Source organism: Cebus imitator, unplaced genomic scaffold (assembly GCF_001604975.1).
Source record: "Cebus imitator isolate Cc_AM_T3 unplaced genomic scaffold, Cebus_imitator-1.0 Scaffold125, whole genome shotgun sequence".
In the NCBI taxonomy this organism is placed as follows: Eukaryota; Metazoa; Chordata; class Mammalia; order Primates; family Cebidae; genus Cebus; species Cebus imitator.
Window position 1 is genome coordinate 2,708,575 of NW_016107440.1, and position 20,181 is coordinate 2,728,755.

Consider the following 20,181-nt stretch of genomic DNA (forward strand, 5'->3'; position numbering starts at 1 on the left):
GTTTGCCGTGTTAGCCAGGATGGTCTTGATCTCCTGACCTCGTGATCCACCTGCCTCAGCCTCCCAAAGTGCTGGGATTACAGGCGTGAGCTACCACACCGGCCCTGGACGTCCCTTTCATAGGAAGTTTGGTGTGCCGATCCTCACTGCTTTAGCTTTTCCAAACTAGGAGCTAGTTTTTTAGCTTATACTCTCAATTGAAACCGATGTATCACTTCAACGGTTTTACTTTCCTGTGAGAGCCCTTCCTCAGCTCCCTTACAGTTACATACACAGTACAGGTAATATGGTTTGATATAAAAACAAGAAAACACATTATCCCATCTGCAAGACTCTAGAATCCAACCTAGGAGTCTCACATTTTGGGTCGTGACAGTTAACAAATTTTGTTCTGAAGTAATTTTCTTCACATAATTTTTTTCTCACTAAATGATAATATAGTTACTTGTGGTAACCACCTGTATCACAAAGGCTTAGTGGGGGCAGAGAAAGGGATGGCAGAGGCTTCTCGGAGTCAAAGGAAACTGCAGATTTACTCCTAGACTGCTGACTTTCACTCTGTCAACAGCAGAGACAACCATCTATTTACTTATCTATCCTGTATTTTCTACAAGCTCTGTCTCTCCCTTTAGAGTTTACAGCAAACCACAAAAGGGGTATTCTTGAAAGCAAAGCCATAAAATTTCTTCTTTTAAAGATGCTACGTTCTTTCCCTCTGAAGCCCTCTGCCTCGCATCTTTGTGGTATCTTCCTAAACACCGCCTCCCCTAATGAGCATCCTCTGTACAGGGGAGCTGTCTCTATGAACTCCTTCCAATGAATTTATATGAAAAAAGACCAACACAGCTACTTGCAGCATCCAGCCATAGGCATTTCCAATGAACATTCCTCATCTAGAGAGTTGTCTACTCTGCCTGTTCTTCAGGTTAGTTTTTTGAAGGAAGTAACCACCACCCCTGGTGTAATACTGTGTCAGTGTCAGCACTGAAGGAGGAGCTCCGCAGCCACATCCAGGCGGGATCAGAATCAACTGTCTCACCTGCCGATCTGGACAGTGGGTTCCGTGGCATACACTGTGCCTGTGAAGCCGGTGTGCTCAGTGATGTATGGCAATGCCATCATACAGTGATAGTTAGAGATGAGAATCACATCTACCGTAGACAGATCTATTAGCTCGGTCTGAAAAGGAGGAAATGATATATATCTGTTCAGGGATCGATCAATATGATGTGACTAAAAATGATGTTGTCAGAATGCTGAGAAGTAGTTTGTGTTGCAGAATCTTGATGGCTTTCCTGCAGCACTGCCATTCTCTCATCTGAAGAGGTTTTCTATATTGACATGAAGTAGCAGGACAGGACAGCCAGCAATGACAACAGCCACCGTTCTCACAGAGGCAGCACTCTGATTTTACTACAACAGAGCTCTCAGACATATGAGGTTAAATGACAGCAGGACCCTTTGGCAGCTGCTGCCAGCAAGTGAAACCAGGTAACTGGAAGCAGAGAGAGCAGCGTATAGGCTACAAGCGTGCACTGGAACGTAACACGCCACTGCTAAGGATTAATGAGCAGCACTGATGCGGCACACAGAAACCAGCCCTTCAAAAGCCACATGCACAGACAGCTTTTTTTTTTTTTTTTTTTTTTCGTTTGAGGCACCTTTTGTTAGTTTAGTGCTGGTTATAGAGGCCCCCCCCACCGCCAAAAGTGTAGTGGCAGTCATGAAAGGAAATTATACTCTCATCTTCCATCCTTATGTTAACCCCAGATCTGCCCTTTTAAGGTCATGTAAAAAGGGAGAAAAGACAGGTTAGCAGGTGAGGGAAAAGGCTATCCAAGTTTGGGTAAATTTTAGGAAGACATTTTTAGCAGAAGTTTTTCCATATATTTAAGTCTGCCAGTCTGTCAAGGCGCACTTCTCCTCTTCCACTAGATCTTCCTGATTTGCTCAGATGAAAGAAACCATATCTTCCTCGGAACTCCCGAAGTATTGTATGTGTAACTCAATTATTTATTTATTTATTTGAGGCAGAGTAGCTGGGATTACATGTGTGCACTACCACGTCCGGCTAATTTTTGTATTTTCAGTAAAGATGGGGTTTTATCATGTTGGCCAAGCTGGTCTCAAACTCCTGGCCTCAAGTGATTCACTTGCCTCAGCCTCTCAAAGTGCTAGGATTACACCAAGCCCAGTCTGTATGTGCTACTCTCATGACAGTTCACAATCTATACACAACACCTCCAAGCAATACTTTGTCCCATATGACTCCTCTGTCCTCAGTGGCAGCTGTAGCAGCCAGTATCTAACAGGCCTTGGTGTGCTTCTGTTGAACGAATGAAGCTTTATTAGCAGCATGTTCTGGGAGCAGAAGTGAGAACCGTGGTTCAGACAAGCTGTCACTCACAGAGCCCTCCACCGTGCAGGAGCCAACCCTGGGAGATGCACAGTGCACTGAGGAAAAGCAAGTGACTCGGTTAAGAGGCGGGTCCTTGGGCTGATACATCCCCAAGGATGTTATGCAGAAGAAATAACAAAGATGCTGTGGCACAAGTAGATGATGAGAGGCAGGTGCCATTCTGGCTATGGATATTTTCCGGCTGAGTAACTTTACACATAAAATGAGTCATTTAAGAAAGTGGCCAGGGCATCATTGGCTCCTGAAGACAGGATGCCACCAGAGGTCATAAGCTACACAGTGCCTACGTGAACACCATGTGAACACCATGCCTAATGAACAGCCGGACTACCCCAGCCTTCACCCCAAGTTGTGCACTGCACTTGCAGGGCAGTGTCCACTTTGCGAAGGACCACAGAACTCTTTGCTGGTTCTACTCTCCACTACCTTCCAAGCATCATTTTTAAACAAATAAGGAAATTCAGACAGAGTAGCACAGTGATAGATCCAGAAGAAAACAATGCAAAGGACAGCTGAATCAACAACAAAGCTCAAAACCATCACCACCTTCCCTCAGGTATACAGAAACTGGGGGAGAAAACTTGAAACTTCTCTTTACTATTTAAGAATCAGTCTAGAATTATAAAAAATTTTAAAAAATTATTCTGTTGGTATATATCAAGAGTGCATGCCTATATAAAACATTTTTTCCTCTGAGAAAGAAATTTAACAGCCAAACCACATTTATATACAGGTAATTCCTGACCAACACAGGGGCTAGGGGTACTGACCCCCTGTACAGTTGAAAGTAACTTTTGAGTCCCCCAAAGCTTAACTACCAATACCTTACTGTTGACTAAAAGCCTTCCTGATAACACAATTAACTCATACTTTGCATATATACTATATACTGTATTCTTAACAATAAAATAAGCTAGAGAAAAGAAAACATTATTAAGAAAATCATAAGGAATTTGGATGTGGTGGCTCATGCCTGTAATCCCGGCACTTTTGGGAGGCTGAGGTGGGAGGATTGCTTGAGGCCAGGAGTTCGAGACCAGCCTGGTTAACACAGTCAGACCTTGTCTCTATAAAAAATGTTTAAACAATTAGCTGGGCATGGTGGTACACACCTACAGTCCCAGCTACTTGGAGGCTGAGGCAGGAGGATCACTTGAGCCCAGGAGGTTGAGGCTGCAGTGAGTTATGGTTGTACCATTATACTTCAGTCTGGGCAACTATATACTAAGTGGAGGTGAATTACCATAGACGTCTTCATCTTCACAATGAACAGACTCAGAAGGAAGAGGAGGGTTGGTCTTGCTGTCTCAAGTGGCAGAGTCTAAGGCAGGAGAAGCAGGCAGACTTGGTATGCTTACAGATATACATTGTAACTTGTCTGATGTTTTCACTTTTTCATTTCTCTAAAAATGTTTCTATATGGTACCAATCCTTCTTCCACCATTTTAGTTTCTGTGCCCATATCATGATTCGGGTTGTCAAAGAAGTCAAAAGCAGTGCTGAATAATTGGAACCCTTCTGCCAGACTGTTTAACATCAATTTGTTTGCCAGCACTGCTTCTTCTATGTCTTCCTCCTCATCATCTGGCACTGGTTCAGAAGCACTCATCTTGGTCGGGTCATCTTCTGTTAACTCCTCTGTGTGCTAGTGGGCTCCTGAATTTCTCCAAGCTCCCTATCTTGAAACCCTTCACCTCCCACTTTTTAAAATTGTTTTGCCATATCCACAATCTCTTTCATCATTTCCTTGATTGGTTCTGTTGTAAATCCTGTGAAGTCAAGAACAACATCTGAACATGGTTTTCTCTAGCAGGAATTTAACAATGATGGCAGGTTCAATGGTGTAATCCTTCCAGACTTTTATGATATTCTATCGGGGTTCTCTTCCACAGACTTGACAGCCCTTTCCACAGAGTACCTTGTGTGATGAAGCTCAAAGGTTCTTATGACCTCCTGATCTACAGGCTTATTTAGTGATGCTGTGTTTAGCGCATGAGACCTGATACCTCCGGAGATGAACTCATGGGATCATGGGTGGCCAGGGACATTGTCCAATGTTGAAAGAACTGTAAAATGCAGTCTCTTAGTGGCAAGGTACTTCTGACTTCAGGGACAAAGCAACAAGGGAACCACGCTGAAAAGGGGTTCTTGCTGTCCAGGCTTTTTTGCTGTACAAGCCAAAGACTGGCAGCTGGTGTTTATCTTTTTCAAGGATCAGAGGTTGGCAGCTTTATAGATAAAGGCAGTCCTGATCATAAACCCAAGTGCATTTGCACAAAACAGTGGAGTTATTCTATCCCTTCCTGCCTTAAGTGTTGGAACTCACTTCTCTTCCTAATAAATGACTTTTGTGGCATTTTCTCCCAGAATAGGACACTTTCATCTGCATTAAAAACCTGTTCAGGCAGATAGTCTTTCTCCTCGATTTTCTTAATGGCATCTAGGAATTTGTCTGTCATCTCTTGGCCGCAGAAAGCTGCTTTTTCTGTTATCTCAACATTTTTTAAAGCTTTCCTTTTGCTTTAAGTTGTCATAGAATGATTTCACTTTTTCTTCAATCACATTACAGGTATGCCTTTCTTATAGCAGTCTTGCGCCCACATAAAGCCGCATCTTCAATACAAGGTAAAAATGCATCTCACAAGAATTACAAGGTTTTCATGCCTGCTGGTGTAGCTACAGTGACAGCTTCATGTATTTTCGCTTGTTTTTGTTTTCTTCTTCTTCTTCTTCTGTTTTTTTTGAGACAGAGTCTCGCTCTGTGGCCAGGTTGGAGTGCAGTGGCACGATCTCGGCTCACTGCAACCTTTGCCTCCGGGGTTCAAGCAATTTTCCTGCCTCAGCCTCCTGAGTACCTGGGACCACAGGCGTGGTCAATTTTTTGCCCAGTTAATTTTTGTATTTTTTAGTAGAGATGGGGTTTCACCATGGTCTCGATCTCTTGACCTCGTGATCTGCCCACCTTGGCCTCCCAAACTGCTGGGATTAGAGGTGTGAGCCACCAGGCCTGGCCCTTCTTTTTTTTTTTTTTTTTAAACAACGGTCCTTATGCTGGATTCATTTGTCTTGAATGGCGGGCAATATCAGCTGCAGACCTCAAGGTATGTATCAGGCACTTCAACTTTTCCTTGTAATGTCATGACTTTTCTTTGCTTCTTGGGGGCACTTCAAGCATCACTAGTGGCACTTCACATGGGTTCCATAGTGTTACTCAAGGTTTACGGTGCTGCGTTAAACACGATGCAAAATATATAAGAACTGCAAGAGATCACTCTTTATCGCAATATGTAATTTACAGGAGAGGGGAACTGCTCATGTAGAGATGACTAGCACCACACGATGTTTTAAGTAGATACCTGAGCTGGCCACAACAGCAACAGGAGGTGGCTATGAAGCTACATACTGTACTACTGTTAGTTTCATGCATATGATTTAATACTGAATCTTAATGCTTGTTTACGTTTCTTCTGACTACAAATGTTGTGATGCATGGTCTATAAATGTTGGTGTGCATAGTTTTGATACATTTTAACTTTTCCAGCTGGGTGCGGTGGCTCACATCTGTAATTCCAGCACTTTGGGAGGCTGATGCAGATGGCTTGAGCTCAGGACTTCAAGACCAGCTTGGGCAACAAGGCAAAACCTCATCTCTACAAAAAATACAAAAGTTAGCAGGGTGTGGTTGTATGCAACTGTCACCCCAGCTCTTGGAAGCCTGAGGTGGGAGGATGGCTTGAGCCAGGGAGGTGGAGGTTGCAGTGAGGTGAGATCACGGCACTGCACTCCAGCCTGGGCAGCAGAGCAAGACTTAGTCTCAGAAAAAAAAAAAAAAATCGGCCGAGTGTGGAGCTCATGCGTATATAATCCCAGCACTTTGGGAGGCCAAGGTGGGGGATCACCTGAGGTCAGGAGTTTAAGACCAGTCTGGCCAAAATGGCAAAAACCCACCTCTACTAATAATACAAAAATTAGCCAGGTATAGTGGTGGGCACCTGTAATCCCAGCTACTTGGGAGGCTGAGGCAGAATTGCTTGAACCCAGGAGGCGGAGGTTGCAGTGAGCTGAGATCATGCCACTGCACTCCAGCCTGGACAACAGAGCGAGATCCTGTCAAAAAAAAATTATCCTTTTATAATAAATGTGTGTATACTTTATAGTGATAAATGAGGAAACAGACTAGTTTCTATACATATTTTATGCATTCATGACATACCTAACTTTTTTAGTCTTTTGCTATATCTAGACTATGCAATTCATCTGCAAGTTTTTGAAATTGTCATAAATTTCCATAAATTTTTCCAATGTTTCTAATATACTGAAAAATACTACATATAAGTGAACTTTCCCAGCTCAAGCTCGTGTTGTTCAACTGTACTCACATATTTACTTACATATGTTCACTTGATGGAATCCAATAAAGATCACTCTATCTTTAAAACTGCTGTATACAGCAAGGTGTGGTGGCTTATGCCTGTAATCCCAGCACTCTGGGAGGCCGAGGCAGGCAGATCACCTGAGGTCAGGAGTTTGAGGCCAGCCTGGCCAACATGGTGAAACCCCATCTCTACTGAAAAGTAAAAAAATTAGCTGGGCGTGGTGGCGGGTGCCTGTAGTCCCAGCTACTCGGGAGGCTGAGGCAGGAGAATCGCTGAAACCTGGGAGGCGGAGGCTGCAGTGAGCCGAGATAGTGCCACTGCACTCCAGCCTGGGCTACCGAGCAAGATTCCGTCTCAAAATAAAGAACAAAAGTAAATAAAACTGCTGTATACAAACACTTGGAGTTCTACAGACCATAAATGCAATCAAAACAACCCTCACTTGCTGGTTGGGTACTGTACTGTGCTGAACTGTATACACAGTCTATGGTGAAGACTTTGGGGGAATACAGAGATACTTAGCTATTTAAACTTTCCCCCTTCTCTGCCACCTTCAATTACCACGATTGCCTGCTTTTCTTTTTCTGTTTGCTCTGGTACCCTCAAAGGCACATAAATACAAGTTCATAAATTTCGTGAGGATTGGAATTCTGGCTGTGTGGCTCACCCACAAGGCAGTTAAGACTGGGCTATAATAAGTGCCTCTCTCTTCCTTCCATCACTCTCTCATTTTTTTCCAATTATACAAGGCCTAGTTCTACCTTAAAACAGTGACTATTACTAATCTGTGCCCTAAAGTCTCGCTTGAAAAAATGTATATGGCTCTAGAACCCTAAATATATCATTAATTCTTTAGTTTTGCAAAAGTGAACTGTGGAATGGTAAATGTCTAATTTAAAAGTTGAGTGCCCTACAGAGCAAGTCAGAAAGCCATCGGAAGACCAATTCATAAATATTACAGTGGTGTCACAAACAGCAGGATGCAGTAGTCAGTGTCACATGTGGTAAACTGAAAATAAATGTGGCATCTAGGATTAGGAATCTTCAAACAGATGGGACCTGCCCTACCAATTCCTAAGTGACAAATGAGGATGACAAAATGATTTTAGTTAATGGTGAGGGAGAGATCTGGATTCTCGGATTCCTTCAGCTCTACGCTTACTACTAAATCTCAAACTTTCTCCCTTATCTGCCACATTCAATTACCAAGTTTTCTGCTTTTCTTTTTCTGTTTGCTCTGGTACCCTCAAAAACACATAAACCTACTTCCAAAAGAGAGAAAAATGTTGATCTACAGGATATTAAACATAGTGGAGAAATGGAAAGAGAAGGAAGAAAGCAAAAACAAGAGAAACCACTCCAAATTCCTTTTCTCTTTGGCCCTAAATTTGTGGAAGTATTTCCTACAGGCACTGTGATCCACTGGGCATATGGAAAAAAAGAGGATGGCAGTTTCTCATGAACCCCAGAGCGGCTCCGGCTTTCCACATTTCACATGACTGTTGAGAACTGCACCTAAGCTACTCTGGGGTTTAGGCCTCCCAGCTGAGATTACCTGCCTTTAAAAAAATGGAAACTGACCTTAGTTTCCTTTGAAAGGATGAAACTGGCCCTACATCCTGACAACAAGTCTCACTGTGATAATAATATGTAAGTGACCGTTTTCTACGACTCAGTTCAGAAATCTGTGAATTTCAAACAGTATCTAATATGGTATGTTAAGTAAGCAAGAATTTTTACAGTTTACTGGCATTGGCTAAATAACAGCAATTCTCAATTACTCACCATAAAGCAAGACCAGACACATATGGCTAACCTAAGCACAAAGGCACCAGAATCACTAAACTAGAAGGCTTGAGTTATTTCCTTACCTTGCTCAAAACTATGCCCTAGTAGAAGTATTAGCGGGGATTATAGAAAGAACCAGAAATAGGAAGAAGAAAGTGACTTAAATGATTTATAGACAATATAAAAAGCTGCTGAATGATCACATTTTACCTGTGTAACAATGTGCCTGGAATACCAGATTCATTTAAACTTGAAAACAGGAAGCTAAGCCTCTTAAAATTATTTCTTGACTTTATTTTGAGAAATTACATAATAAGGTTTGTTTCTACAATAAGATGCACTTTAGTCTTACCTCTGGTAAACAGAATTCAGGCACAGAATCCACAAATACATGACCGGAGCACTCCTTTAGCTCCTAAAATAAATGAACAGGAAAAAATACAAGGAAGAGATATTCAGTAGATACAGGACCAAAGAAATATACTCCCCAAACCAAACTTTTCACGAAGAATCAGACTACTGGAGTTGGAGGGAAGCTGGGAGGTTATTAGGCTAACTGTCCCGTGTTTAGGCTCAGGCAGGCCAAGTGTCTTATTAAGGGTAAAATGCTGGTTAGTTGTAGACTTAGAACTTTAATGCACATTTCTTGAAACTTCTTCAAGAAAGCCATGCATGGGTATGTGCTGCTCCCATAACCCACAATCCAGTGATTTCCAAATAAGGTATACAAACCGTACTAGCAACACCAGAATTACGTGGGGATACGGATTACCTTAAAGATCCCAGGCCCTATCTAACACTGAAGGGATCAGAAACTGGGGATGAGGCCATGGAGTGTGTATTTATAACAAGCACCTCCAGTGATCCTGTTATGCTGTCAGGCTAGGAGTCATGGCCCTGCATAGACTGTTTACAGGCTCTTTCTCCACCTACCAAGGGTTGGAAGGAAAGGGGCACATAAGGAGGGAGGGTCAAGAGCTGGAAACAGGGATTCCACATCCACCTTCACCACCTCCTCTGCTACCACGACCACCTCTCCACCACCTCCTCTGCTACCATGAGCACCTCCACCACCTCCTCTGCTACCACGACCACCTCCACCACCACTCTCACCATCACCACCTCTACCACCACCTCCTCCTCTACCATCACCATCTACAACCTCCTCCACTACCACAACCACCACTACCACAACCACCCCCCCCACCACCACCGCCACCTCCACCACCACCACCTCCACCACCACCTCCAACACCTCTACCACCACCTCCTCCTCTACCGCCACCACATCCTCCTCCACTACCATGACCATGACAGCCACCATCACCAACACCACCACCTCTATCACCTTCACCACTTCTACCACCACCTGCTCCTCCCCCACCACAACCTCATCCACTACAACGACCGCCACCACCACCACCACCACCACCACCTTCACCACTTCTACCACCACCACATCCTCCTCCACTACCACAACCATCCCCACCACCACCATCACCTCCACCACCTCCTCCTCCACCATCACCACCTCCTCCTCCACTACCACAATCACCACCACCACCGCCACCTCCACCACCACCATCACCTCCACCACCTCCACCACCACCTCCTCCTCCACCATCACCACCTCCTCCTCCACTACCACAATCACCACCACCACTGCCACCTCCACCACCACCATCACCTCCACCACCTCTACCACCTCCTCTGCCTCCTCCTCCTCAACCATGACCACCACCATCACCTCTACCACTACCACCTCCACCACCACCACCTTCATGGCCACCACCACCACCATGACCACCGCCATCATCACCACCATGAATGTAATGTTTTTCCTTGCAGAACATACTATTTATTATCATTATAAACCAAATGCATTTATTCAAAAGAAAACAGCATAATATAAGAAATAGATATAGTCCAACTTCTCACCCTACCCATGACCCACCAGATTTAATAAACCTTTCTTAAATTCCCCCACAGGCTGACCCTGAGAAAAGAGCTTGAGAACAGGTAGTTTATATGAGAGGTGCTGAGAACACAGGAGAAGCGGGAAGTGATCAGCGCAAAGGAAGGTGAGAGATAATGGCTTTGTCACTGAGCCACATACTACTTTGGGCAACTGGAACTTATCCCCACGGGGAAATTTAGAAATGGTGTAACACAGACACTTCTGAGCTACCCCACTTGGAATGTTTATATACCAACTCCTGCATTGTGTGCAGCCTGAGGAAAAATCTCTCAGGCAAAGCCAGACAGATACTGGCAGCTGGAGTGATGACAGAGGACACTGAAATAGCAAAGTCTTAGAGATATGGGTGGGCTACCAATATGGGCTGCTACAATGTCTCCCGAAGGCTACAAATGCTTTCTCCCCTCACCGACACTTTAAACTGATGTCCACAGTGAAATTTTTGCACCATCAAGGTTAAAACTACCTATGACTTTACACTGAAACCAGTAAAAGACAGAATGTGGTTGACAGCTTCCTTTGCTCTTTCCAGAAAGGGAAAGATACTGTTGTAAGTTTGTTCTGTCGTGTTTCCATTGGTCACTGAACATGTATTGTACACATCCATATATACATGTATCTATATTTACATATCAGAGTCCGAATGATTTTACTCTCAATGTTTATCTGAAAATAGGGCATTGACTAAGCCATACTGTCCTTTTGAATTTTCTAAGTCTCATATCAGAATCTTGACAGACGATTTCCTCCTCTTGCCTTCTCCTCAACACTCTGGTTCCTCAGAGGAGTGCCATTTAACTAGTGACAGGCTGAGCCAAAAGGAGACGGAACACAGTTCTCAATTACAACGTACCTGCCAGCTAAAAACAAATGAGCAATTAGGTTTAATGGGAGAAGACTCCCCACTCCCTCAGGATGAGGTTAAAAATGATTAAAGACAAATCATGGGAAATTTCAAAGCTTTGCCTGGTCTTAAATTGGCTATGTAATCTTCTTCCCCATAATGCTACATTTCAGGATAGGGCATATGATAAAGTCTCCTCGAAGGCTCTCATCCTTCCTGGCCTGCAGAAGCATATTTGCCATTCCAAACACTTACAATGTCACTGTATTTTATTCACCGCTCCCTTCTAATGAAATACTCCCACATACACATGCAAGTCATTTCGCTCACAATGCGCTGGTAATGGGATGCTTCGGAGCCTTCTGCGGGGAACAATGATTTATAGCCAGCAGGAGACTCAGACTGAAATCAGGTGCACAGGTTTCTGAATGCCACATAATTTTACAGTCGGCTCTGAAGAAAATCTGGTTTCAAATGATGCATTTGGCTCATACGTGAGTTTAGGGTGCAGTTACGGGAATTAATTCTGTAAAAAGAGCACCTCTTAATTTAACAGTATCTATTACAAGAGGCTTATTTGGATGAATCATTTTAACTATCTTTAAACTCTTAGTTTTTCAAATGTGAAACCTAGGAAAGGAAGAATGATTTAGGGAACTAAGACGTGGCCTGAGTGGGCTTCACAGCCTTTAATCTTCCTCTACCTCTGATTTTAGTACCAAGTTTCACCAGGGTATAGTTGTAACAATTTTTGGTAGCTTTGGTCTTTCATTTATTAAGTTAACTGTCTAACTATTGATCTGAGGGAGGAATTACTGAAAAGATAATGTAATGTTAAAAATTTAATAGCCTTGAAGGGAAAGAAGTAATTTAAGCCATTTATTTTAGGCGTAGTCAGTCATTAAAGTCATAATAGGACTCCAAATCCCAGATTCCTAGAACTGTGTTTTTTTTTTTTTTTTTTTTTTAATAATCTATAAAGATTGCCCATTCTAGGCTAACAGGACGGGTTGAAACAGGATCACAGATCACACCATGGGAGACCCTCTATTCAAATTAACCCAAGAGCACTGCCCCCAGCCCGCTGCACAAGGCAGCACTGCCCGGGAAGCCAAACACTCTGCTCCTCAGACCGTTCCCCACACAGTGGCCAGAGTGGTCCCAGCTGACAGTGCCACTGTCCTTCCGCAACCTTCCATGGCCTCTCATGACCCAAAAAAGACCCAAGCTTTTTACAAAGCCCTAACTGATCTGGGCAGTTTACTTGAGGATTTTAAAGTTATTTTAAAAAAGATTTTACGCCTTCCAATCACAAAATGAACTGGATTGAATTCTTTAAAAAGCCTTGTCTTTGAAACGCTCATTTCAATTCTAGAAATAACAGTTTTCTTTCTGTGGTGATAAAAGGTATTTGCAGCAGAAGAACTTCGATTTCTACATGTGAGCAAATTGGATCTGAATCCCAACACTGACATTCTCTAAAAGGTGCTTAAAAACAGTAGTTACTATGTCCTGAAGACCCCAGCAGAGATCTTAGGGTTTTTCAGAGAGGGAAAAAAAAAAGCCATCAGTCGCACTACTACAGGGTGGCTCTGGTATGAGAAGACAGCTTTCCACTGGGTGTAGGTGGCTTTCATTTGTAGTCTTAGACATTACCTTGTCCAAGAAAGCATTTCCATCCTTCAGGGACCAGCCAGGAAGATTAGACAGCCTGGGACTGCAAAATAAAAGATTAAATTAACCTAAATAGATTATAATCCTCTGTGATTTCATGGTGACTGTACTGTCTCCATTAAGTTAAAAGCAGTTTAAAATTACTGGCAGTAGTGCTTACCCTAAATACCAATAAAAAATAAGAGAAATAATCATGCCGTATCAAGCTTAAAAATTATGTGGCAATAGGATGTTAAGAGGTCAAATAGTTTAGCAGAAAATTGGAAAAACGAAAAGAATCCTATGCAGAGTAATAAAGAAAAAGGAAAGATGAGACACAAGAGCCTTTTATAGTTGTCCAATCACCCCCTCTTCTTTCCCTTGTTTGTATTTGACAACAGTCCTTAGGACAGGACAGAACAGGCATCATCTTACTGCGGGTGAAAAAACAGATGCAGAGAGGTTAGGAGCTCTGATGAGAACACTGCCCTACTGGGAGGCTCACTATCTACCAGTCAGCGCTCACCACAAACCTGAATACCTGAATTCCAGTCCAGTCCATGATTTCAGTTCACTGCTTTACAAGTAGATTAATCACCTGTCACCTGTGACTTGAGTTTTCAATTCTGGAGAATGAAGCTAGTTTTCCCAAGTGTTAAAAATGACACCATGTCTAAAGTGAACAGCCTGTAGCAGATAAGGTCAATTTCATGTATATGTTACATTAAAAAAATCTGAATTAAAAAAATCATTTACTACTAGTAATCTCATGATTTAATTGTGTATTACTAGTTGACCAGAAGAAATATAATGGAAGCTGAAAGTGCCAATAACTCAGGAGAGAAAACAGTATGCCGGGAAAATTGAAAGCTTAATGACCAAGGCAATGTGTGAAGAAAAAGCCCAGCAGGATTCCATGCTGGATGGCAAAAGGATTTCAACACTCTACGAAATTAACATCTGTGATGCAGAGGTTAAGGGCAAAGTAAGGGTGTGGGACTAAAATAATCAGAAACCATGTATCTGCACAGTCCCTCTTCCTCTTCCCAAAATAATCTCATCAGAGGCTAAGTCTGTAATTAGATGATAGGTATGAAGTCATCATAAAACCATAAATATGTGAATATTTGTCAATCTTCTGGAAATGGTTAAAAACCTGAATAAAATATAAATGCATCTAATTTCAGAAAAAAGTGAGGATGGGGGGGGGACTTTTAATTATTAGGTTGGTACAAATAATTTTGACATTAATTCCAAACTTAGAGAAAAGCTGCAAGGATGTGAATACAATGGACTCTCACACACCCTTTATCTACATTAACTGTTTACACTTTGCCTTTACTTATGCAAAATTGAGAATATTGATTTCATACTAGAGAACGAATATCACTACTGGAGGCTGGGTGTGGTGGCTCACACCTGTAATCCCAGCACTTTGGGAGGCTGAGGTGGGAGGATCATTTCAACCCAGGAGTTTGAGCCCAGCCTGGGCATCATAGTGAGACCCTGTCTCTATAATAAATTTAAAAATTAGCAGGGTATGGTGTGGTACATGCCTGTCAGCTACTTGGGAGACCAAGGAGGGAGGATCGCTTGAGCCCAGGAGATCAAGGCTGCAGTGAGCTGTGATGGTGCCACTGCAACAAGGCAAGATCTTGTTTTGAAACAAGACCCTGTGTCAAAAAACAAAACAAAAAAATCACTACTGAGACAATCAAATTTGACTGGTATAAATCACACCTGATAAACATTTTTTTTTTTTTTAACTCTGGGAGTTTCTAAAAAAGTTTTTTTAAATAAACTCTGGGAGTTTTTTGCTCTAACTCTTCAGAAAATTATGCCATTACCATTCGTTGTTTTAATTATCATCTCATTTCATAGTCATATGTTTTGAAGACTTCTTATTTCTTGAAAAATGTATTTGCTATCAGATCAGATTAAGAAAGCAAGCATTCCAATAAAAATGTAAGGACAAGACAATGTGGACACTGGTCTCATTTCACGCATGGTAAGTCTCTAAAATAAGGTTGTAAATATCCACTTCCCTCTACAAAGAGAACTGGATCAAAAGACACACACTCCATTCCGTCTGTTCCCCATCAGACCCACACAAATCAGATAACAGAAGCAGTTAGCTGTCTCAACAAATGTTTAGAAATCGTATGCTGCTTATCAGAATATAACTATTTTTTTAAAAGCAAAATTTTCAGGTGTTGTGGTTTAAACTCCTGGAAAACATTCTTTAGTAACATCAAAGCCATCTATTACACCTGGGGGGTTACTTTGGGTTAGAGCCACTGCTAGTAGATAGGACTGAATGCTCAAAGGAAATCACGATCACATTGTGGCAACAGTGCCAAAGACAAAGAGATGCAAATATGTCACCACACGGCAAAGGGATGCTGACTACAGAGATGAAAATATTTGCTTACTGTGTTCCAATGAGTTAATGAATAAACCATAAAGAGTAAACTTTAATTTACCAAAGGGGAAGGAACTTATTATTTTGCTTTTAATGATTACAAAGTTCTACTGTGTAAACTTTGTAAACAAGGAGATAGAGATCTTTCCACAGAAATCTAATAAAATGGCTGGGCAAGGGGGCTCATGCCTATAATCCCAGCACTTTGGGAGGCCAAGGCAGGTGGAACATCTGAGGTCAGGGGTTCCAGACCAGCCTGGCAAACATGGTGAAACCCTGTCTCTACTAAAAATACAAAATTTGCTGGGCGTGATGGTGCATGCCTATAATCCCAGCTACTCGGGAGGCTGAGGCAGGAGAATCACTTGAACCTGGGAGGCAGAGGTTGCAGTGAGCCAAGATCTCACCATTGCACTCCAGCCTGGGCAAAACGAGTGAAACTATGTTACAAAGAAAAAAAAAAAAAAAATTGAATACAATATGGGGGGTAAATGTACCAGAAAAATTATGATTAAAGAAGAGCACATCTTTGCATCCACTATTTTACTAACATTTCTTAGAAAAAAATGATAGTATTAAAATTTTTAGTTGAAAAAAATGTATAAAGATCTATTTTTAAAGTAATTGTTTACTTTGAAAAAATAGGTAAATTATTCTCATAAGCAAATAAATAACCTGAGACAAGTAATCTATTGCCAGGAAAATACTGAAAAGAATGTTGAGCATTATATGCAATTTCTTTTTTCTTTTTATTAGAGACAGAGTCTTACTCTGTCACCCAAGCTGAAACAACACACTTGTGTGATCACAGCCCACCTCAGTCTCAAACTCCTGGGCTCAAGTCTCAGCCTTCTGAGCAGCTGGGACTAGAGGTACATACCACCACACCCAGGTATGAAATGTGTTACTTTTATAATTAGAAAATAATGAAAGAGGCATGAGTCCATTTATTCATTCATTTATTCAAAAAAGATCAACAAGCTTAATACTCAGAGCAAAGTGTTGGAATGATAGTAAATAAACAATTCTTTCCTTTTAGGAGTTTGCAATCTAGCAAAAGGAGAGAGTAATTACGTAAGAATAAAATAAGAGCTCTGACAGGGGTATGCAGGAGGTGCCATGCGTTCATGCAGAAAAGGCACTTTTGACAGTTTGCAGTGAGGTAGCAGAGCAGAAAATAGGAGATAGGAAGTGAAGGTGGAAGAGGTCTTTCAAGAAAAAAGAAAGGGGGAAGAGCCGCATTACGGGGTGCAGCGTTGCAGGAGCATGAGATGTTCATCTTTTCACTCACTGATTTAGGAATCTTTATTTGCATGTAAAGATGCTGGTGACAGGACTAGATGCTGGCAATAGGACTGTGAGCAAAACACTTCCTCCTCCTGAGGAAGCAGGTGAGGGATCCGAATCTAGTCAGGATGCAAATTAATGGGGACAAGTGGAGGCAGCATGAAAAGATTTCCCTGGGAACCTAAGGATTTCGTTGCGATCTGGATAGGAGCAGAGTCAAGGGGAAACCGGGGTCAGGGCCTGAGACAACAGAGAAAGTTCAGCTCCCACTTACAGGTGAGAACAGTCAGTATTTGGTTTTCCGTTGCTGTGTTAATTCACCCAGAATAATGGCCTCCGGCTGCATCCATGTCACTGCCAAGGCATGATTTTTTTTTTTCTTTTTTATGGCTGCGCAGTATTCTATGGTGAAGAGCCAGCAGGTTCCTCCAGTCCTTCTCACCCATCCTTGGCATGGGCATCGTCCATGAAGGTTATTCACATGGAACTTTGAGCAGATTCCAAGACACTCCCTCCCAGTCCCCATCAGCTAGAACACCATCATTGGGCCCTTCCTACATTGAAACTGTAGTCACAGATGATCTGAGAGAGCCTTCCAAGCTGAAAAACTGGTACATGTGACTGCTCTGAGGAAGGAGTCGGAAGATTTCTTTGAAACTATTTAATATGTGGAAATAAAGAGCAAGAGGCAGAGTATAAAGAAGGTAGTGGAGGAGCAGGCATGAAGCCTGACATGCCGAGATGAGTGTGGTGTTTATCGTAAGAGCAATGAAAAACCACTGAAAGGTTTTAAACAGGTAAGATAAGATTAGATTTGTGCTTCTAAGAGATGACTGTGGGGAAAATGGAACCATATGCCTTCTGATAATAGACACCATCATCAGCATGGTATTCCTACCAAAAGCAATAACCCCAACCTAATCATGAGGGAACATCAGACAAACCCAAATTGAAAGTCATTGTATGAAATAATTGGCCACACTCTTAAAAACCTCAAGGTCATCAAAGACGAACTGGGAAAGTTTTCCAGATTAAAGGAGTCTAAAGAAATGACAGCTAAATGTAGAGTGGATGGAATCCACATAAGATTCTGGATGAGAAATTACCATTTTTTCTTTTGCGATAAAGGGTTTCATAGTGAAATTATGAACTGGTAAAAGTAGGGATATATGTATAAGGTATACAGATTAGACACTGGTATACTATCAACAATTTTGTACCATGGTTATGTTAAAGGATATCCTTCCTCTTTGGAAATACACTCAAGCATTTACGGGTGAGGAGAATTATGTCTGCATCTCACTCTCAAATGGGTCAGAAAAAAAGTATGTGTATACATATAAAGAGGAAATGATAAAGCAAATTTGTTAAAATGCCAATAAAGTGATAAAGGCAATTAGGAATTGCTTGTACTATTCTTGCAACTTTTCTGTAAAACCGTAAGATTTCAAATAAAAAGTCACACAAAAAGATGACCCTTGATTGAGATGGGGTCAAGATCAGAACTGAAGAAACTGGTGCGGAGGCTTTAGTAGTGATACCTGTAAAAGACGAGAATGACTATAGCAGCACTGAAGAGAAGTGACTGAATTCTAGAACTATTTAGAAGGTAAAAATGACAAGGCTTAACTGTTAAACCCAAGCAAGTTAGAAGGAAAGCGCCACACTCCAAGTTTCAACTGAGAATCCTTTATTGCCAGTGACCAAAAGGCAGCTCATGCTCAAAAATCTCTTGGCCCCGACAAGGAGGATGTGATTTCTTTTTATACCTATTCTAGGAGAAAGGGGAGGGGGAGTCTGGCTGAAGCGGAATTTTAAAGAAGCAGAACAAGCAAGTTAAGGAAGCTGGAAACCAGGAGGCAGGAGGTTCCCACAGTTGCTGGTCACCAAGAGGGGTATTCACAATAGCTGGGGAATTGCCAAGCAGGATGTGGTTACAACGGTTACAAAGTTCTGGGTACAGTGTGACCCAGCTGTGCACCCGAAGGAGGGAATGGCAGGGAAGTAGAGGCTAAAATGGAGTCTGTCAGGTTCACATCTAAGATGGAGTCGGTTTGGTTTACATCACAATCAAAGACTGAATATGGAGGAGTGAGGAAGGAGGCTGAATCAAAGTTAACTCTGTTTTCTGGTTTTTATAAAAGGATACCATTCACCAAGATGGTAACTTGGAGAAAACCATATCTGGAAGGACACGTTTTCCTCTTCTGGGCCCAGTCTGATAATGAAAAACAGGTTGAGGGGATGTTGAGAGTTTGTTTTGTTTGGGTTTGGTTTTTTGAGAAATAGTCTCTCTCTCTCTGTCACTCAACCTGGGCTGGAGAGCAATGGCACGATCATGGTTCACTGCAGCCTCGACTTTCTGGGCTCAAGCAATCCTCCTGCCTCAGCCTCCCAAGTCAGCTAGGACTATAAGACCACACCACCATGCCTAGCTAATTAAAAAACAATTCTGTAGGCACTTTGGACACATCAATGTGGAACTTGGAAAAGAGTTACAAACTAAAGATACACATTTGTAAGTAGCTGTTTGGATGGTTATTGCAGCTCTGAGCAATTTATTTTTTATAATTTCAACTTTTATTGAGATTCACAGGGTACATGTGCAGGTTTGTTACCTGGGTATATTTCATTATGCTGAGGTTTGGGGTACAATTGATCCCACTGCCAAGGTAGTTAGCACAGTAGCCAAGAGTTAGTTTTTCAATCCTTGGCCCCCTCCCTACCCAGCCCTTCTAGCAGTCCCCAGTGTCTATTCTTGTCATCTCTATGTCCATGTGAACCCAGTGTTTAGCTTCCACTTACAAGTGAGAACATGCCATATTCTTGTGTTAATTCATCAAGAATAATGGCCTCCAGTTGCATCCATGTCACTGTAAAGGGCATGATTTTGTTCTTTTTTATGGCTGTATAGTATTCCACCATGTATATGTGCCACATTTTCTTTATCCAGGCCGCTACTGGGGGACACTTAAGTTGCTTCTATGTCTTTGCTATTGTGACTAATGCTGAGCATTTATTAAATGACCATGGTGGAGACTATGATGGGTCAAGCAATGAACAACGAAGAATGTCAATACATGATGGCCAATTATAGGAAAACACATCTCCAAAGTATACAGAGAAAGAAGGGTCCCAGAGATAAGAGGAAAACCGGAAACGCATTATCATGGAGGTTGGTGCTGCTGAATGGTCAAATAAGATGAGGACTGACAAATGCCCATTACATCTAATGACATGGACGTCACGTGGGACCTGAGAGGTTCTAGCAGAGGCGTGTGGGCAGAGTAAAGAACGGACAGGGTTTAGAAATGAAGGGGGCCGGGCATGGTGGCTCAAGCCTGTAATCCCAGCACTTTGGGAGGCCAAGGCGGGTGGATCGCGAGGTCAAGAGATCGAGACCATCCTGGTCAA

General features: G+C 42.2%; 1 protein-coding gene across 3 annotated transcripts in view; it reads right to left on the reverse strand.

The window, feature by feature from the left end:
- INTS9 (integrator complex subunit 9) overlaps positions 1-20,181 on the reverse strand; it is a 122,806-nt gene that overhangs the window by 67,714 nt on the left and 34,911 nt on the right. For all 3 annotated transcript variants that reach the window (XM_037742685.1, XM_017540494.2, XM_037742684.1), the window contains 3 exons: positions 13,062-13,122; positions 8,936-8,998; positions 1,040-1,179 (listed from right to left, as the gene is read on the reverse strand). In XM_037742685.1, coding sequence (XP_037598613.1) covers positions 1,040-1,122 — 83 coding nt within the window. In that variant the 5' untranslated portion in view covers positions 1,123-1,179; positions 8,936-8,998; positions 13,062-13,122. The remainder of the gene's footprint in view (positions 1-1,039; positions 1,180-8,935; positions 8,999-13,061; positions 13,123-20,181) is intronic.